The following is a 16,387-nucleotide window of genomic DNA, read 5'->3' on the forward strand; positions in this document are numbered from 1 at the left end:
TTTACTTTGGTTGGTCGTCGCGGCAATCCATCTTTTTCAGAATCGTAGAGACTTAGAGAGTGTAGTTAAATAAGGATTTTGATGGATTTTAAAAGATTTTAAAGATTTTAAAAGACTTTAGAATTCAGGTGTAGTTAATTATGATTTTAAAAGAATTTAAGAGAGTACATTCAAATACAGATGTAATCAACTAATTAAAGATATTTAACCTTTTCATGACATTTATTTTGTAATTCAACAATGTTAAAAATTGAATTTTATATGTATGTGAAATACAAGTCTAAACTTCATCATCAATCATTACTATGTGGTGTTTAGCCAACCATGATAATTAGATAAGTGCATTTTGCTCTTCAATCCACTGTTCGGACTACGTGGCCATATGGCCCGCAACACACAAAAACATCCCTACCATACAAGGAACTGGATCCTCTCCGGATTCAAAATGATCTAAGCCCACTGAACAATGCATTTGGGCTATTAAAATTTGATATAATGGCTACAATTATTATAACTTTAGAGGGGCCCCCTATTTGTAGCCGTTGGATCAAATTTCAATGGTCCAGATGCATTGCTCAATTGGCTCAGATCCCTTGGATCCGGAGAGGATCCAGTTCCGTCATACAAAACCTTGGGGGTCCACCACCAATAGGAAAGATTTTTCAGTGTGACCGGAACACTAAGTGGTACACCTCAATGGTGGGATATGTGTGTTAAAAAGTTAATAACTTTAGAAATTCCACCACATATATCACTTGTATTTCGATCACAATGAAAATTTTCTCCACCAATGATGGCCGCACCCAAGATTTTCCCCTTAAAGTGACTGATGTTCACCCATATTCATTGTTGTTAGATTAATTTGGTTTAATTGGTTTAAGATACAAATTTTAAAATGTAGATTAATCTAACGGCAATCAATAAATAAATGAACTTTAGGGGTGCGCAAAAATACCCTCTAAAAATTGGACATATCAGTCCTCATCTAAGTTAATTGAACTTGAGACTTTTACCTAGTACGTACTTACAACTCGTATATGAAAAGTTTCACTATATCCCCTCTCGCACAATATCGCAATATCACTTGTATCATAGTGGCTTATGTGTTCAAATCTCCCTCACACAATATCACAATACCGCTTGTATATAAGAAAAAGTATTTATTAAACATTTCCTACTGAAAACACAATATTGACTAAGTGAACGTCTTGGATTAGAGTAAAACCGCATTTAAACTATGAGGTTAGTGATTTTCACACTCTCATTAGTGTTATGTTTAAGAATCGATTGGAAGTCTCGTGGCCTTCGCTTTGGCAGATATATCTCTATGTCATTGAACTTTCCAAGTGGGGCATTGCGAGTGGCTTATACGATTTAAACGCATGACAAAAATCCAGTTGGGGATAAGGTATATATCTATATATATATACACACACACACACACACACACACAGAGGCAGAGTCTCCGTCCCACTTATTTCACTCAAGTCTTCAACGGCCTTATCATCTCCTCCAATGTCCATCGCCAGTTCTGCTGCAACTTCAGCAGACTGGTCTTCCGCTTGCGTGATCTCATCCAAAAATCCTCACAAATTTCACTTCCTCGCATCATTCAAAACCCATTTATTCTATTCCATTAATCCCACTTGCTATAGCAATAATCTCCGAGTTTTCAATGCAAATTTAACCAATTTTCCCGTCATTGAATTGGACTTGAAGTTACAAAACTCCCCAGAAGAATGTCCAGCTCCAACGCCGGGTGCCGAGGGCTCGAACGATTTCATATGTGGCTTGTTTCAGAATCCTCAGACGGAAGAATGCGCCTACGATCACTACGAGAAAGCCCGAAAGAAGCCTGAATTCAGACCAAACAAATCGACATTGGAGCAGCTGATAAGGTACTTGATCCGTTCCAATAAATGGGGTTTGTTTATTTCGGTTTTTGAGGATTTTAAGAATTATGAAGTAGTGCCTGCCTGATGGCTATACTTGCTCTAGATTGGTCACTAGCTGCATTAGAGCTAGGAAGTTCAAAATTGTTAGGATTTTGCTTGATGTGTTTAGTGATCACGGAGATGAAGTTGCTGTCCCGGCTTTTGATTCGGCGATGAGAGGATATAATGAGCTTCATATGTTTAAAAGCACGATTTCCGTGTTTGAACGGATGGAATCCGATGGAATTACTGCGAATTCCGGATGCTATTGCCGGATCATGGAAGCTTATATGAAAAAGGGTGATTGCAGAAAAGTTAATGAATTGTTTGAAGAAATGAAAAGTAGGGAATTAGATTTCGTGCCTTTTTCTACTCAAATATACGGAATTTTATGTGAATCACTGTGCAAATTGGGACAGCCCTTTGAAGCTCTTGAGATTTTCCGAAGTGTGACGGAGAGAGGAGTTTATTTAGAATCTTCTAAGATTTACTCTCTGCTGATTTGTTCATTCGCAAGCATTCGAGAAGTAGGGGTGGCTGAAGAGCTTTTTGAAGAAGGAGAGAGCAAGAAATTGTTGAAGGATCCGAGTTTGTTTTTAAAAATGATATCAATGTATGTGGAAGAAGGGTTGACAGAGAAGACTCTCGGAGTAGTTAAGGTGATGAAGGGTGCGAATATCAGGGTTTCCGACAATATATGCTGTGCGGTTGTTAGTGGCTTCTCTAGGAAAAATCGACTCCTGACCGCTGTTAAATTTTTCGAAGATTTGGTGTCGATGGGCTGCCAGCCAGGGCAAGTGACATACGCGTCCATCATCAATGTCTATTGCCGCCTAGGGCTTAACTCGAAGGCGGAAATGGTTTTTGAGGAGATGGAGGAAAAGGGGTTTGGAAAATGTGCTGTGGCATATTCTAGCATGGTTGTGATGTACGGGAAAACAGGGAGGCCAAGAGATGCAATGAGGCTTGTGGCGAAGATGAAAGAAAGAGGGTGTAAGCCGAACGTATGGATATACAATTCTTTGATGGATATGCATGGAAGGGACAAGAATTTGAGGCAGGTTTCGAAGATTTGGACGGAAATGAAGCGAAGGAAGGTAGTGCCGGATAAAGTAAGCTACACGACGGTTATAAGTGCTTACAACAAGGCAGGGGAGTTTGAAATGTGTATGAAATATTACCATGAGTTTAGGGTTCATGGGGGTGTTTTGGACAAGGCTTTGGCTGGAATGATGGTTGGGATTTTTTCAAAGACGGGCCGGATTGATGAGCTGGTGAAGCTTTTGAGAGATATGAAATCGGAAGGGACGGCGTTGGATGGGAGGCTTTACCGGTCAGCCTTGAATGCTTTGACAGATTCGGGGCTGGAAATGCAGGTAAAATGGCTGCAAGGTAGCTTTAAGGTTACATAGATTATATCGATAGGCCTCTTAAATCTTGATTCGATTTCGAAATTTTTCATTTTATCTGTACAGATCGAAATCGAATTCTAGCGTTAGATAGAGAGGAGACTCACATGTGTTTGTGAGCCCTACTTGTTGGATTATGTGGCCAAGTGGCCATATACTTTAGAATAAACAAACCAAAAGGGACAACATTATGATGTTTCTTCCTTGTTTTGGGGAAAAGAAAAGCACTTTGTCTAAAGTTTTCTTGGTCCATGGGAAGTCACGGGGTGACTTGAATGAATGACTATGTTATGATAAGGAAGTTGCTGCCCTTTAGTTTTTTGAAGTGAGCAGAAAATTGGTGAGCCGAAGAGAAGAGAGGGAGAGAAAGAAGGTACTGCTGCAGTACCATTTTGAGAGAAGGAGTTGTTGTTCCTTTCATTGGATAGTTCTCACTCCATCAAAGTGTTATTGTTGTAATAGCTTTGAGCTTTGTATAGAGAAGAAATTAATCACGATATTTCTTTCTCTATTTGTTTCTTTAGAGTGTGAGAGTTATTGGGTGTATTGGGTTATTTGGGTTGTGAGATTGCCAACACTTTGTAAACTCCCATTTGGTTGATAGTGGATTATTGGGTGAGCTCCTACTGCTCCGAGGACGTACTCCAGTTACACTGACTGTTGAGGAACCTCGTTAAAATCTTGGTGTCTTTAATATTTTGTTCTTGCATTTTCATTTGAAAATTTCCTGTGGGTTAGCTTGAGTTGGTTCCATTTGGTTTGGTGCTATCCTAGCACAACACTACTTCTATTACAGAACAAATGTGGCATGTAAAATGTAGTAAGAGTGTCATTTTTTGCCAAATATATGCACCAAATGAGTAGTGCTATATTTACCATTTATTTGCATCATCTATTTAATAGAGGTAGGGTCTTCCAACGTATATGGGTCTCATCTCTATTAGATAGATGATACAAATTATGATACAACTAGATGGTAAAAATAACATTTTTGGCACCAAATAATGTGGCACATTCTACACCATATAAATTATCACACAAAATGTTATTCTTATCATCTCTCTAATAGAGATAGGATCCACATGTGATGATGGGCCCTATCTCTATTAGACATTTGACACAAATAATGATATAAATAAATGGTAAGTGTAGTACTGCTTTTATCATAATTATTAATCAAATTTCATGTATAGTTATATCATTTTAAGTTAAAATATATAGCGCCATCATTCATAATTCATGAAATAAATATATTTCAAAATAACCGTTAGTAATTGACAATATAAACATCTGACTTCGTTCTATTATTGGAAAACAAATTTATTGAAAAATAATAACACAGTATAATTAAGGTTACATATGAATGAATCAATACAACAGACACTCGTAAAAACAAAAAAACAAATCTGAAAGAAATATTCGATATAGAGATTAAGTTACATTTTCATGTGTGGATACTCAATCTTGTGGCTCAAGTAAGTAAGAATTTAGTTGAGAGCACTGCAAATCCTTCTGACCTCTCCAGCTGAACCGGTGAGAGGATTAATGTCTCCCATTTTAATCATAGCGGTGATAAAATCAGCCTTAAAAGTTGCGGGCTTGGAACTGTACTCGGAGACGATGCTGTCTGTGGAACCTCCACTAAAAAGAACTTGATCCGATTCAAGAAGACCCTTCTTCTGAATCAAATTCTTGTAGTAATTGTTGTCAAATGAGTTCGGTGTCACCAACTCGAGCGGTGCCAAATTTGCATCGCCGTTGTTTGCATCAGCTGGACAACGACGTTTGCGAGTAGTGGCAAAGTTAGAATCGATGTCACTTGCATTGTTGTAAATCCTGCCACGGAATGTAACGCAACGAGCCTGTCCAATTGTATGTGCACCTGACAGTGCAACCAAATCTCTCGCGTTGAGGCCTAAGTCGCCAAATCGCTCTCTCAGGCTGTCAAGGCTGTCTGTGAAAAGTGGAAGTGAACTTTCAGCTAGGCTTTGGCTTGCTGTGGTGGAATCTCTTCTTCCAAGTTTCACCGTCCAAGATGGACCGCTCACGGCAACGGATGCATCCCGAGCGGCGACAGCGAGAATATCTGCGCAAGATACGACACCAGGGCAGACCTTCTCTACTTCAGCTTTTGCTTTATCTATGACTTCAAAGCCTCTCACAGAACCGTTGTTTTGAAATGCGCCCTTTTCACTTGTGATAGAAGGAGCGTCATCAAGTAAGATTGATGCGTCACAACCCTACAAATACAATTCATATATTCATCAAAAACTAAGACACTCAATATTGCGCTACAATTTATAATTATATTTTACGAATAAAGTTAAAGTTTTATTAAAAACAATATGACATGAGAACACCTACCCTAAAAATACATTGTGTGTGTATATATATAGGAGAAATTAGGTTCATATCCTTCTTTTTGCTACTCCATTGATTAAAATCATATTCATTTTCAATTTTTGATCAAGTTCCTTGGTATTAATAACATCATTAATTATTTGAATAATAAAATATTTTTATTTTTAAATATATTCCTTTAGTGTTAAAAATGTTATATTTTGTATATTTATATTATTATGGCTAAAATTTCCATCATATATTTTTATTTTTAGTTTGTACCTATTTTTAATTTGTACCATTTTTTTTCATTTTTAATTTGTACCCATATATTAGTTTCTTTTTGTGCCCATATTTTTTAAAAGTTTTATTTGTGTTTGTACCCATATGTATGCCGTCACGTGACATTATATGTTTAATCAATGATAGAAAAATTACATATGATATATTTATGTTTTATGCCTAAACTTTGTATCATATATTTATATTTTTAGTTTGTACCCACTTTTAATTTGCAACATCTTTTTTTTAAGTTTGTAGTATTTTCTTTTTAGTTTTATTTTGTACCCATGTATTAATTTCTTTTAGCGCCAATATTTAAAAAAAAATCATTTGTACTCATAATTTTTTAATCTTTTATCTGTACCCTAATTTATTTATTATGTACCCATTCTTCTTTATTAATGTACCACTTTGTTATATGTGAAATGTACCAATTTTTTTAACACTATGGATACATTCTTTTTCCATTTATTATTTCTTATTTTTACATAGTTTTTATCCATTTATTCAATCAAAATGTTTGAATTTTTTTATTGTAACCGTTTCTAATGGTATTATATAATGAGGGATTTTAAATTTATAAGATTATAAATCTCATAAAATATCAAACAATTAATGTCAAAACTATAAAAATATAAATATTAATTGTAATATAATGAGGTGTACAAAGTCAAGGGACTTTGATCAAACTTTGAATACTATTAAGGTTTTAGTAAAAAAATGTTAAAGATTAAGGACCGCATCCAAAGTATCTCATATATATATATATATATATATATATATGTATGTATGTATATATGTCAAGTAATTAGTACCTGGACAAAGCAATCATGGAAGTGGAGGCGGATTAGGGACGCGGCCATCCGCCTTTCACTGGAAACAGCTGTTCTTATGGCATTTTTTATAGTGGTAAGAGCGGTTGGACAGGTTTTGTCATAAAATGTAGAAGATAATTGGGCTTCGCTTGTTGTGCTCATGAAAACCAACATCACGAGTGCAACAGCTGCGACATTTCCATGGCCGGAAAAGAAGGGGAAAGACATCCTCATCGAGCTTAATTGAACTTAATCAATACAAGTAAGAAGCCACTAAATGAAAATATTTGAAGTGATGAACTGAATAAAGAATAAGAATGAATATTGAAGAAGTTGATGAAGATGAAGCTTGTATGTCTTGTCTATATATAGGGCAGTTTCGTACGTGCTCAAGCTGCTTTGGTTTGTCCAGGTCGCTATTTCCTGCAAACGCGTACGTCGCCTTTGTAGCTGTAGTAGTACCAATTCTGATTTGGTTGGCAAAATATATAAGAAAGGTATTCATCTTTAATGGATTGTGGTTTGAAGTTTCTCTTGTTACTCTTAATATTACTAGTCAAAGGATGAAAATTCGTCGTGTAAATAATCTTATTTTACAGCTAGGTAATCTCTGTCCTGTTGCAAAATTGCATGGGTAATTAGAAATGTTAATATAAAACGGTTGACGTGCGACTTTTTTTTACCTCCATGCATGCATGCAATTGGGCATTATATATGTAAAATGTAGGTGCACTTTGTTGTTCCTCGGATTTGTTCTCTGTCTAGATGGATTCATAATTCTTACTTCATGCTCATACGGTCATAGCAGCCCACGTTTTCCGTTGTCCCAAAACATGAAATTTTGATTAAGACAAGACAAACTTAATTAATTAAGGGCAAGTTTATGAGTAATCTTTTGTAGTGTATACAAGAGGTGGCTTTGGCTTAACATGTCCAAGGGATATAACCCACCATTTCTTATTTCTTTTCATATTACATTATCACTAAGCTATTGCGAGTTACAACCCAAAACTTAAAAATTTAAATGATTTGTTTAAGCTGTAATGTATGGAAAAGCTTTTAGAATTAAGCACATTGGTGATTTTAACAGTTTCTAACAAATCATGCATAACTGGCAACTAATTAAGTACTAATTGTGGAGTGATCGTGAGCCTTCAAGTAAAAGTAATCATATGTTCACTTAAGAGCAATGCTGAGTAGGTCAACTTTTTTTACCAAAGTTACAAATTATGTTGATGAGTCACCAATACAAAATAATTAAGCACGTTAATCAACATTTAAGAAATAATTCAATCGGCAATAACTACGTCATATAGTTTACGAAATGTAATCTAAATAGTTGATCTTCTTAATGTTACCGGTTCACACCTAATGAAGATGAAGTAGCTCTGCTCTCGGATGAGGCTTCTGAACTTGTATAAATGGTCAACTATGAAACAAATAGATATGTATTTACTGAGACAACATTATGCTTTCTAATGTAGGACATTAACGAGAATATGGTCAAACATTTCAACTTATTAGTATAGTTGTCGCGGTCTGACTTTTGATGCCTGCAGTTTTTTGTTTTCGAAATAAATATATTTATTAGACACTAAAATAAGAGAAGCTAAGAAATTGCATATGCATTAAGCTTTGTGCAGGTCTATAATTATTTTTGGACCAATTCTCTAAAAATCATGTAGTCAAGTATGCGATTTGTGAGCTGCACACCACAAAAGTCAATCCACAAATTTAGAAGAGAGGGAAGAGATAGATTATGAGATTAAATAACTTTTTAATTAATATGATTCTCAATTTTTTAGGTGTTTGTTACATATCCATATCAAATGCAAGGAAGTGAAAAAATAGAAAATTTTGATTGGAAAATGATTATCAATCTCCTTTTGTCGTCATGCACTTCTTTACTTTGTTTTTGTCACTTAATTCACTCATTCCTTAATTTACTGCATTGATTCAATTAAGTGGTGAAAAATAAAGAAAGGAGTGCGGGAACAAAACGGGTCTGAAAAGTAACCACTTTACATTTCAGCTCTTATTTTAGGTAAGTAAACACACCATAAAATATAAAGAAACTAAATTTATTATAGAAAAGTCAAATGTGCTACATCCACATGCAACGAATGATAACGAGAGACAATGTCACGGTGATTCGGCGGCTCCACCAAATAACTCACATAATAATTATTCGTATTATTGGAAGAAACTATGCATTAAGAGAGATGTATTTGATTGAGAAATTATGTTTTCAATTGGAATTTTGAGAGATTTTAATTCTTTTAATGAATATACGGGTATTCAAATAAGATTTTAAGTGATTTATGAAATTGACAATGTATTCTATCAGAATTTTAAGATAGTTTAAAAAAATCCTTAGAAATCCGGTCTATTCAATTAAGATTTTAAGAGCATTTCTAAAGGAGATGTCATAATCCTAGATGGAATGCCACTGTACGTATTTGACATCAAAAGTCTCTCCAACTGAAATGTTATTTGCTGATTGGATTTGAAGGCTTAGTGATTTGATGTCAAATTTATTTTTAATTCATTGTAATAGTGGGTCCCTTATTCTACTAACATTTCAACCAATAAAAATTTTATTTCAACATTTTTTTAATAATTACAATCATTTAAAGCTATGTTTAAATAATAAATAACATTTGACAATTCGGTTGGAGAATTACAAAATTTGACATAAGGCTTCAAATTGTCAGATCAGCCATCAATTGTAATTTGACTCTTATAATTTGACATTTCCTTTGGAGATGGTCTAAGACTATCTTTAAATGAGATGTCAAATATGCTTATAGGATTAAAAGACATTCAAGTGTTCTCCAATAGATATGTCAAATATGACGTGGCAGTTGAGTCATTTGACTCCTTACTTTCTAGCTGTTTTTTTTTTACAGCAAATAAAGAATGAGTCAAATATTTTAATTTAATTTTTTAATTCATGGGTCCCAAACAACCAATAGAATAAAAACTAAAATTAATTTTGATAATTTTTTAATAGTTAATGTAACTTTGAGCCCAATAAAATAATAAAATACATATTTGACAGATTCATTGGAAAAGAAGAGGATTTAACACTTATATTCAATTTGCCATATCAGCTATCAAATATAATTTTGACATATTATTTTTGACATCTCTTTTGAAGATGCTTTAAAGAAGGTTATAACATTCTACCTGTATTCATTTACTAATTTTGACATTATTTTTAGAGTAAATTGTAGCAATGGTCCCTTAACTTTAACTCAATTGGAACAATGTCTCTCAACTAAAAATTCATTACCATTGGTTCCTAAACTCATCAAAACGTGCAGTTATAGTCTCTCAACTAAAAATTCATTACCAATGATCCCACAACTTTAATTCAACTAGAGAAATGGTCCCTCAACTTTAACCCAATTGTAGCAATGATCTTTCTAACATAACTTGTTTATACTATACTTAGGGCCTCCGTATTTAGACATCGTATAAATACTCGAGGGACTCAAATGTAATTATATACTAAATAAAGGGGAAAATATGTAATAAGTGAGGAACCCTTAATCTATAAAAGAGACTCCTTACCCTCACAATCCTCAAGCCTCACATCCCCTAAACAGAGGTCTCATCCTCACCACAGTCCTTGTTCTCAAACTCTCTCTTTCTCTAGGGGACTCCCCCCCCCACCCTTGTAATCCATACATACAGTTAGAGAGAAATATAATCAATATCAGTGTGGACATAGCCCAAACATTGAGGTGAACCACGATACATCTTGTGTTCTTTACTTTCTTGCAGATTTACGTTGTTCCAAGACCTCTCTGGTTTTGTGCATCAACATAACTCATTTTGATAAAATTCTGACGAAGTTGACTAAAATGACCATAGCTACATGTTTTGATAAGTTGAGTGACCAATGGTAATTAATTTTTAGTTGAGCGACCATTGCTCCAATTTAATTAAAGTTAAGGGATCATTGCTACAATTTACTCTTATTTTTTACATCTCATTTGGAGATGCTCTAAAGAAGTTTATAACATTATACCTGTATTCAATTGTGAATTGATCCTTTTAAATAATTACAAAAAGGGGAGGAATTAGAGAGAATTGAAGAGTTTTCGTAGCATATTTTAACATTTACAAATCTCACATATTCTCATGAGATTTCAAGAGAATTAAATCAAAATTCTAGAATTTTTACAAATTAATTAAACTTCGTCAAAATTCATGGATTTATAAATCCACTAAAATCTATCAAAATTCCAATCGGATACATACTTTAAGAAAAATTAGGTGTAAAAATTTCTAAAAATCTAGGTGTATTAGATTGAGATTATAGATACTTTTAAAAGAATAAAAATAAAGTGATAAAATTAAAAAGGAAATAATTCAAGTTCTTCACAACCCACAAACGATAATCGATAGTAAAAATCCCCAAAGTTTTTTAGCAAAACAATTCGAAAACAATTCGAATTGGCAAAGCAGAAAATACTAAGAAGAACTGATCCATTCATTCTTTCTCAGGCTGCTTGCCGTTAGTTCCAGTAACGCCATCCACAGGAGGCAACGTCTGCACAAAAATGCACAGCTTCATGAAACCCTAATACTAGAAGAGAGAGCAAGAAAAACAAACGAATATTGTGCCTCAGCGAAGGGAGTGAAACATTTCGTCGAACACCTTGCGTGCAAACATTCAGGGTGAAAGTGTAGAACACAAATTAGAGGCATATATCATTGGTTTCGTAATTAATCAACCAGGAATGTGTTTCCGTGTGTGAGAGAGTGACAGAGGATGAGAGAGTCAAAGAGGAGAGAGATCGTACAAGATCAGGCTTGTAGAGATTGTGGACAACGGATGCCCCGGCGAGAAGAGAAAGTACAACGACGACGGAGGACCAAGCCAGCGACGGAGTGCCCGTCGGCGGCCTCCCTCCCCCAAATTTCCGATTCATCCCCAGACCAAAACAACACAGTCGGCGGCGCGGCCTACAGTTGAGATTCCGACCCTGGTTTTTTCTCTCTCTTTTTTTCCTGTAATTAAATTCCCGCCCACGATTTTTTGTTTCCTTAGAACGCACGCGGTGTTCTCTCAATGGGCTTCAAGCGAACTTCATTTTCCTCCTTGGTATCCCCAGGCCCTATAACATTTGTTGTATGGCCCATGCAACCAAAAAGAAGAATAATTTTGTTGGTTTACTTTCTCCTCTACTTCTCGGTTAAAATCGAACTGTAGATGACCATAATTTTCTTCGACAATGGAGTATAGGAGAACGAGACTGATATTGGATTGCAGTTAGACAACTAGATTAATTGGTGACATAGACAACTAGATTAATTGGTGACATAGAAACAAACAGTTTCGAACTTTCAATTATCAAGTAACCTTGCAGGATCGTTAAAAAAAAATAAGACTATGAGAATGCTTAAATGAGAAGTGTTGATGCACAAAACCGGATGGGTCTTGGAACAACGTAAATTTGACCGTAAATCTGCAAGAAATGTAAATAACACAAGATGTATCGTGGTTCACCCCAAGGTTTGGGCTACGTCCACACTGATATTGTATTTATGAGAGAGAGAGCTCTGAATATGAGAGTGAGAGCTTTGAGGGGATGAGAAGGCTTAAGAAATGGCTTCTGGAAGTGAGCAGGCTCCCCTAATTGTGAGGGTGAGGGGTCCTTATATAGAATAAGAGCTCCTTATTTATTACATATTTGTCCATTCCTTTATTACAAAATTACATTTAAGTCCCCCGATTATTTATACGAGATCTAAATACGGAGGCCCTAAGTATGGTATAAACAGTAGTCCCCCAAGTGTTCAGTCAAGAGAGTCTTTTGGCTGGAGACTTGAAATTCAATCCATGTGTGGGCCGAAGTAACTAGATGTCGTCTTAAACTGATACTTGATATGAGGCGGTGTTCAAAGAGAAATGATGCTCAACTAGAAGTAGCACATCTTGCGAGGCTTCTCGACTTGTGACTTATGTTGCCTTGGTTGGCTCGGCTTGTGGCGTTGAAGGTGAGGGAGTCTCTTTTATAGAATAAGGGCTCGCTCCTTATTACAGAAAATGATGGGCTAGAGTTGATCTTCGCAGCGAGGCGGTTGCTCGACAGGCAGCGATACTCTCTAATGATGGTGAGGGAGTCCCTTTTATAGAACAACGGCTCGCTCCTCAATACATGAATAATTGGTGCTCTCAAATGAAAGTGAGAGAGTCCTTTTTATAAAATAAGGGCTCGCTCCTCAATACATGAATAATGGGCTAAGTCCCCCAAGTATTTTTTATGATGCCCAATATATGGTACATAGTGTAGTCCCCTAAGTCTTCGGTCAATATAGTATGTTGGCTGGAGACTTCAAATTGAATCTATGTATGGGCGGAAGTGGCGGTTGTTCGGAGGCGGTATTTGTATACCCTGCACTGAAGCTTTGTAGGTGAAGCTTTGCAAGTGAAGTTTTGCAGTTGGAGTTTTTGTAAATGAAGCTTTTGAAGTTAAAGCTCTGTAAATGAAGCTTTTGAAGCTAGAGCTTTTGTAAATGAAGCTTGTAAAGCTAGAGCTCTGTAAATGAAACTTTTGAAGCTAGAGCTCTGTAAATGAAGCTTTTGAAGTTGATTGCTTTTGTAAATGTAGCTTTTGAAGCTGATTGCTTTTGTAAATGTAGCTTTTGAAGCTAGAGCTCTGTAAATGAAGCTTTTGAAGCTAGAGCTCTGTAAATGAAGCTTTTGAAGCTGATTGACATGAGTGATGCTCATGAATGTTTATGTTGATTGACATGAGTGATGCTCATGAATGTTTATGTTGATTGACATAAGCAATGCTCATGGATGTTAACATGAGTGATGCTCATGGATGTTGACATGAGCGATGCTCATGGATGTTGACATGAGCGATGCTCATGAATGTTTATGTGTGATTGACATGAGTAATGCTCATGTATAATTTGAAGTACTGGGCATACTTTTGATCACCTGGTTGGTGATAATAGAAGGTCTGGCTCTTTTTGGGCATATGGGCCTTTGCCCTTCACACAACATTCCAGCCCATTTATTTTGGGCTTTGCCGTTTTTTTTTTACCCTCTGATGGGGTTTATACAGATGTCTCCGAAAGATAAGAAAAATAAATTACATCATTCAAAGTAAGGAAAGTAAATCTCATCATTCTGGTGGGGTGTTTATTCCTTGCTTTTGCTTTTGTTTTCTACTTTTCTTGATCTCCCTGCTCCTTCTATGTCCACCCATGTTGTTTTGTAAGGTATCTTTTGCTTGTAGACTCCCTTGCTTTTCTTGGACAGCTTGGTCGTGCACATTCATTCTCACTCCTTTTTTTTCTTTTTCTTTTTTGCTGTCTGAACATCAGCTGGTGTACTCCAGCTGTAAAACCCCATCATAGTACTTTTCTTTCCACTTTTCTGCTTTTTCTTTCGGCCTGTTCAACTAAAAGCAAAAGAATCCCTAATTGCGCCCCTGCTTTACTTGCTTGTTTAGCAGCTTGTTCATCTCGTTCCCCCCATTCAATCCTCACCCATCCCAAAAAGAAGAATAATTTTGTTGGTTTACTTTCTCCTCTACTTCTCGGTTAAAATCGAACTGTAGATGACCATAATTTTCTTCGACAATGGAGTATAGGAGAACGAGACTGATATTGGATTGCAGTTAGACAACTAGATTAATTGGTGACATAGACAACTAGATTAATTGGTGACATAGAAACAAACAGTTTCGAACTTTCAATTATCAAGTAACCTTGCAGGATCGTTAAAAAAAAATAAGACTATGAGAATGCTTAAATGAGAAGTGTTGATGCACAAAACCGGATGGGTCTTGGAACAACGTAAATTTGACCGTAAATCTGCAAGAAATGTAAATAACACAAGATGTATCGTGGTTCACCCCAAGGTTTGGGCTACGTCCACACTGATATTGTATTTATGAGAGAGAGAGCTCTGAATATGAGAGTGAGAGCTTTGAGGGGATGAGAAGGCTTAAGAAATGGCTTCTGGAAGTGAGCAGGCTCCCCTAATTGTGAGGGTGAGGGGTCCTTATATAGAATAAGAGCTCCTTATTTATTACATATTTGTCCATTCCTTTATTACAAAATTACATTTAAGTCCCCCGATTATTTATACGAGATCTAAATACGGAGGCCCTAAGTATGGTATAAACAGTAGTCCCCCAAGTGTTCAGTCAAGAGAGTCTTTTGGCTGGAGACTTGAAATTCAATCCATGTGTGGGCCGAAGTAACTAGATGTCGTCTTAAACTGATACTTGATATGAGGCGGTGTTCAAAGAGAAATGATGCTCAACTAGAAGTAGCACATCTTGCGAGGCTTCTCGACTTGTGACTTATGTTGCCTTGGTTGGCTCGGCTTGTGGCGTTGAAGGTGAGGGAGTCTCTTTTATAGAATAAGGGCTCGCTCCTTATTACAGAAAATGATGGGCTAGAGTTGATCTTCGCAGCGAGGCGGTTGCTCGACAGGCAGCGATACTCTCTAATGATGGTGAGGGAGTCCCTTTTATAGAACAACGGCTCGCTCCTCAATACATGAATAATTGGTGCTCTCAAATGAAAGTGAGAGAGTCCTTTTTATAAAATAAGGGCTCGCTCCTCAATACATGAATAATGGGCTAAGTCCCCCAAGTATTTTTTATGATGCCCAATATATGGTACATAGTGTAGTCCCCTAAGTCTTCGGTCAATATAGTATGTTGGCTGGAGACTTCAAATTGAATCTATGTATGGGCGGAAGTGGCGGTTGTTCGGAGGCGGTATTTGTATACCCTGCACTGAAGCTTTGTAGGTGAAGCTTTGCAAGTGAAGTTTTGCAGTTGGAGTTTTTGTAAATGAAGCTTTTGAAGTTAAAGCTCTGTAAATGAAGCTTTTGAAGCTAGAGCTTTTGTAAATGAAGCTTGTAAAGCTAGAGCTCTGTAAATGAAACTTTTGAAGCTAGAGCTCTGTAAATGAAGCTTTTGAAGTTGATTGCTTTTGTAAATGTAGCTTTTGAAGCTGATTGCTTTTGTAAATGTAGCTTTTGAAGCTAGAGCTCTGTAAATGAAGCTTTTGAAGCTAGAGCTCTGTAAATGAAGCTTTTGAAGCTGATTGACATGAGTGATGCTCATGAATGTTTATGTTGATTGACATGAGTGATGCTCATGAATGTTTATGTTGATTGACATAAGCAATGCTCATGGATGTTAACATGAGTGATGCTCATGGATGTTGACATGAGCGATGCTCATGGATGTTGACATGAGCGATGCTCATGAATGTTTATGTGTGATTGACATGAGTAATGCTCATGTATAATTTGAAGTACTGGGCATACTTTTGATCACCTGGTTGGTGATAATAGAAGGTCTGGCTCTTTTTGGGCATATGGGCCTTTGCCCTTCACACAACATTCCAGCCCATTTATTTTGGGCTTTGCCGTTTTTTTTTTACCCTCTGATGGGGTTTATACAGATGTCTCCGAAAGATAAGAAAAATAAATTACATCATTCAAAGTAAGGAAAGTAAATCTCATCATTCTGGTGGGGTGTTTATTCCTTGCTTTTGCTTTTGTTTTCTACTTTTCTTGATCTCCCTGCTCCTTCTATGTCCACCCATGTTGTTT

At 36.2% G+C, this 16,387-nt stretch overlaps 3 protein-coding genes across 3 annotated transcripts; 1 reads left to right on the forward strand and 2 right to left on the reverse strand.

Moving 5' to 3' along the window:
- The first annotated feature begins 1,437 nt into the window (after window positions 1–1,437).
- On the forward strand, window positions 1,438–4,037 carry LOC126597095 (pentatricopeptide repeat-containing protein At5g13770, chloroplastic-like). The gene is made up of 2 exons (XM_050263862.1): window positions 1,438–1,898; window positions 2,065–4,037. The coding sequence occupies exons 1-2, from the start codon at window positions 1,516–1,518 to the stop codon at window positions 3,344–3,346; spliced, it is 1,665 nt and encodes a 554-aa protein (XP_050119819.1). The 5' UTR covers window positions 1,438–1,515; the 3' UTR covers window positions 3,347–4,037.
- A 709-nt stretch (window positions 4,038–4,746) lies between these two features.
- On the reverse strand, window positions 4,747–7,136 carry LOC126597098 (lignin-forming anionic peroxidase-like). The gene is made up of 2 exons (XM_050263869.1): window positions 6,781–7,136; window positions 4,747–5,583 (listed from the first exon to the last, which is right to left on the reverse strand). The coding sequence occupies exons 1-2, from the start codon at window positions 7,012–7,014 to the stop codon at window positions 4,831–4,833; spliced, it is 987 nt and encodes a 328-aa protein (XP_050119826.1). The 5' UTR covers window positions 7,015–7,136; the 3' UTR covers window positions 4,747–4,830.
- A 3,978-nt stretch (window positions 7,137–11,114) lies between these two features.
- LOC126596699 (uncharacterized) lies at window positions 11,115–11,870 on the reverse strand (the record flags this gene model as incomplete). The annotated part of the gene is made up of 2 exons (XM_050263369.1): window positions 11,115–11,341; window positions 11,595–11,870. Coding segments are annotated over 2 exons (336 nt in total), but the record flags the coding sequence as incomplete, so codon positions are not given.
- Between the last annotated feature and the right edge of the window lie 4,517 nt (window positions 11,871–16,387).

Source organism: Malus sylvestris, chromosome 13 (assembly GCF_916048215.2).
Source record: "Malus sylvestris chromosome 13, drMalSylv7.2, whole genome shotgun sequence".
Classification (NCBI taxonomy): domain Eukaryota; kingdom Viridiplantae; phylum Streptophyta; class Magnoliopsida; order Rosales; family Rosaceae; genus Malus; species Malus sylvestris.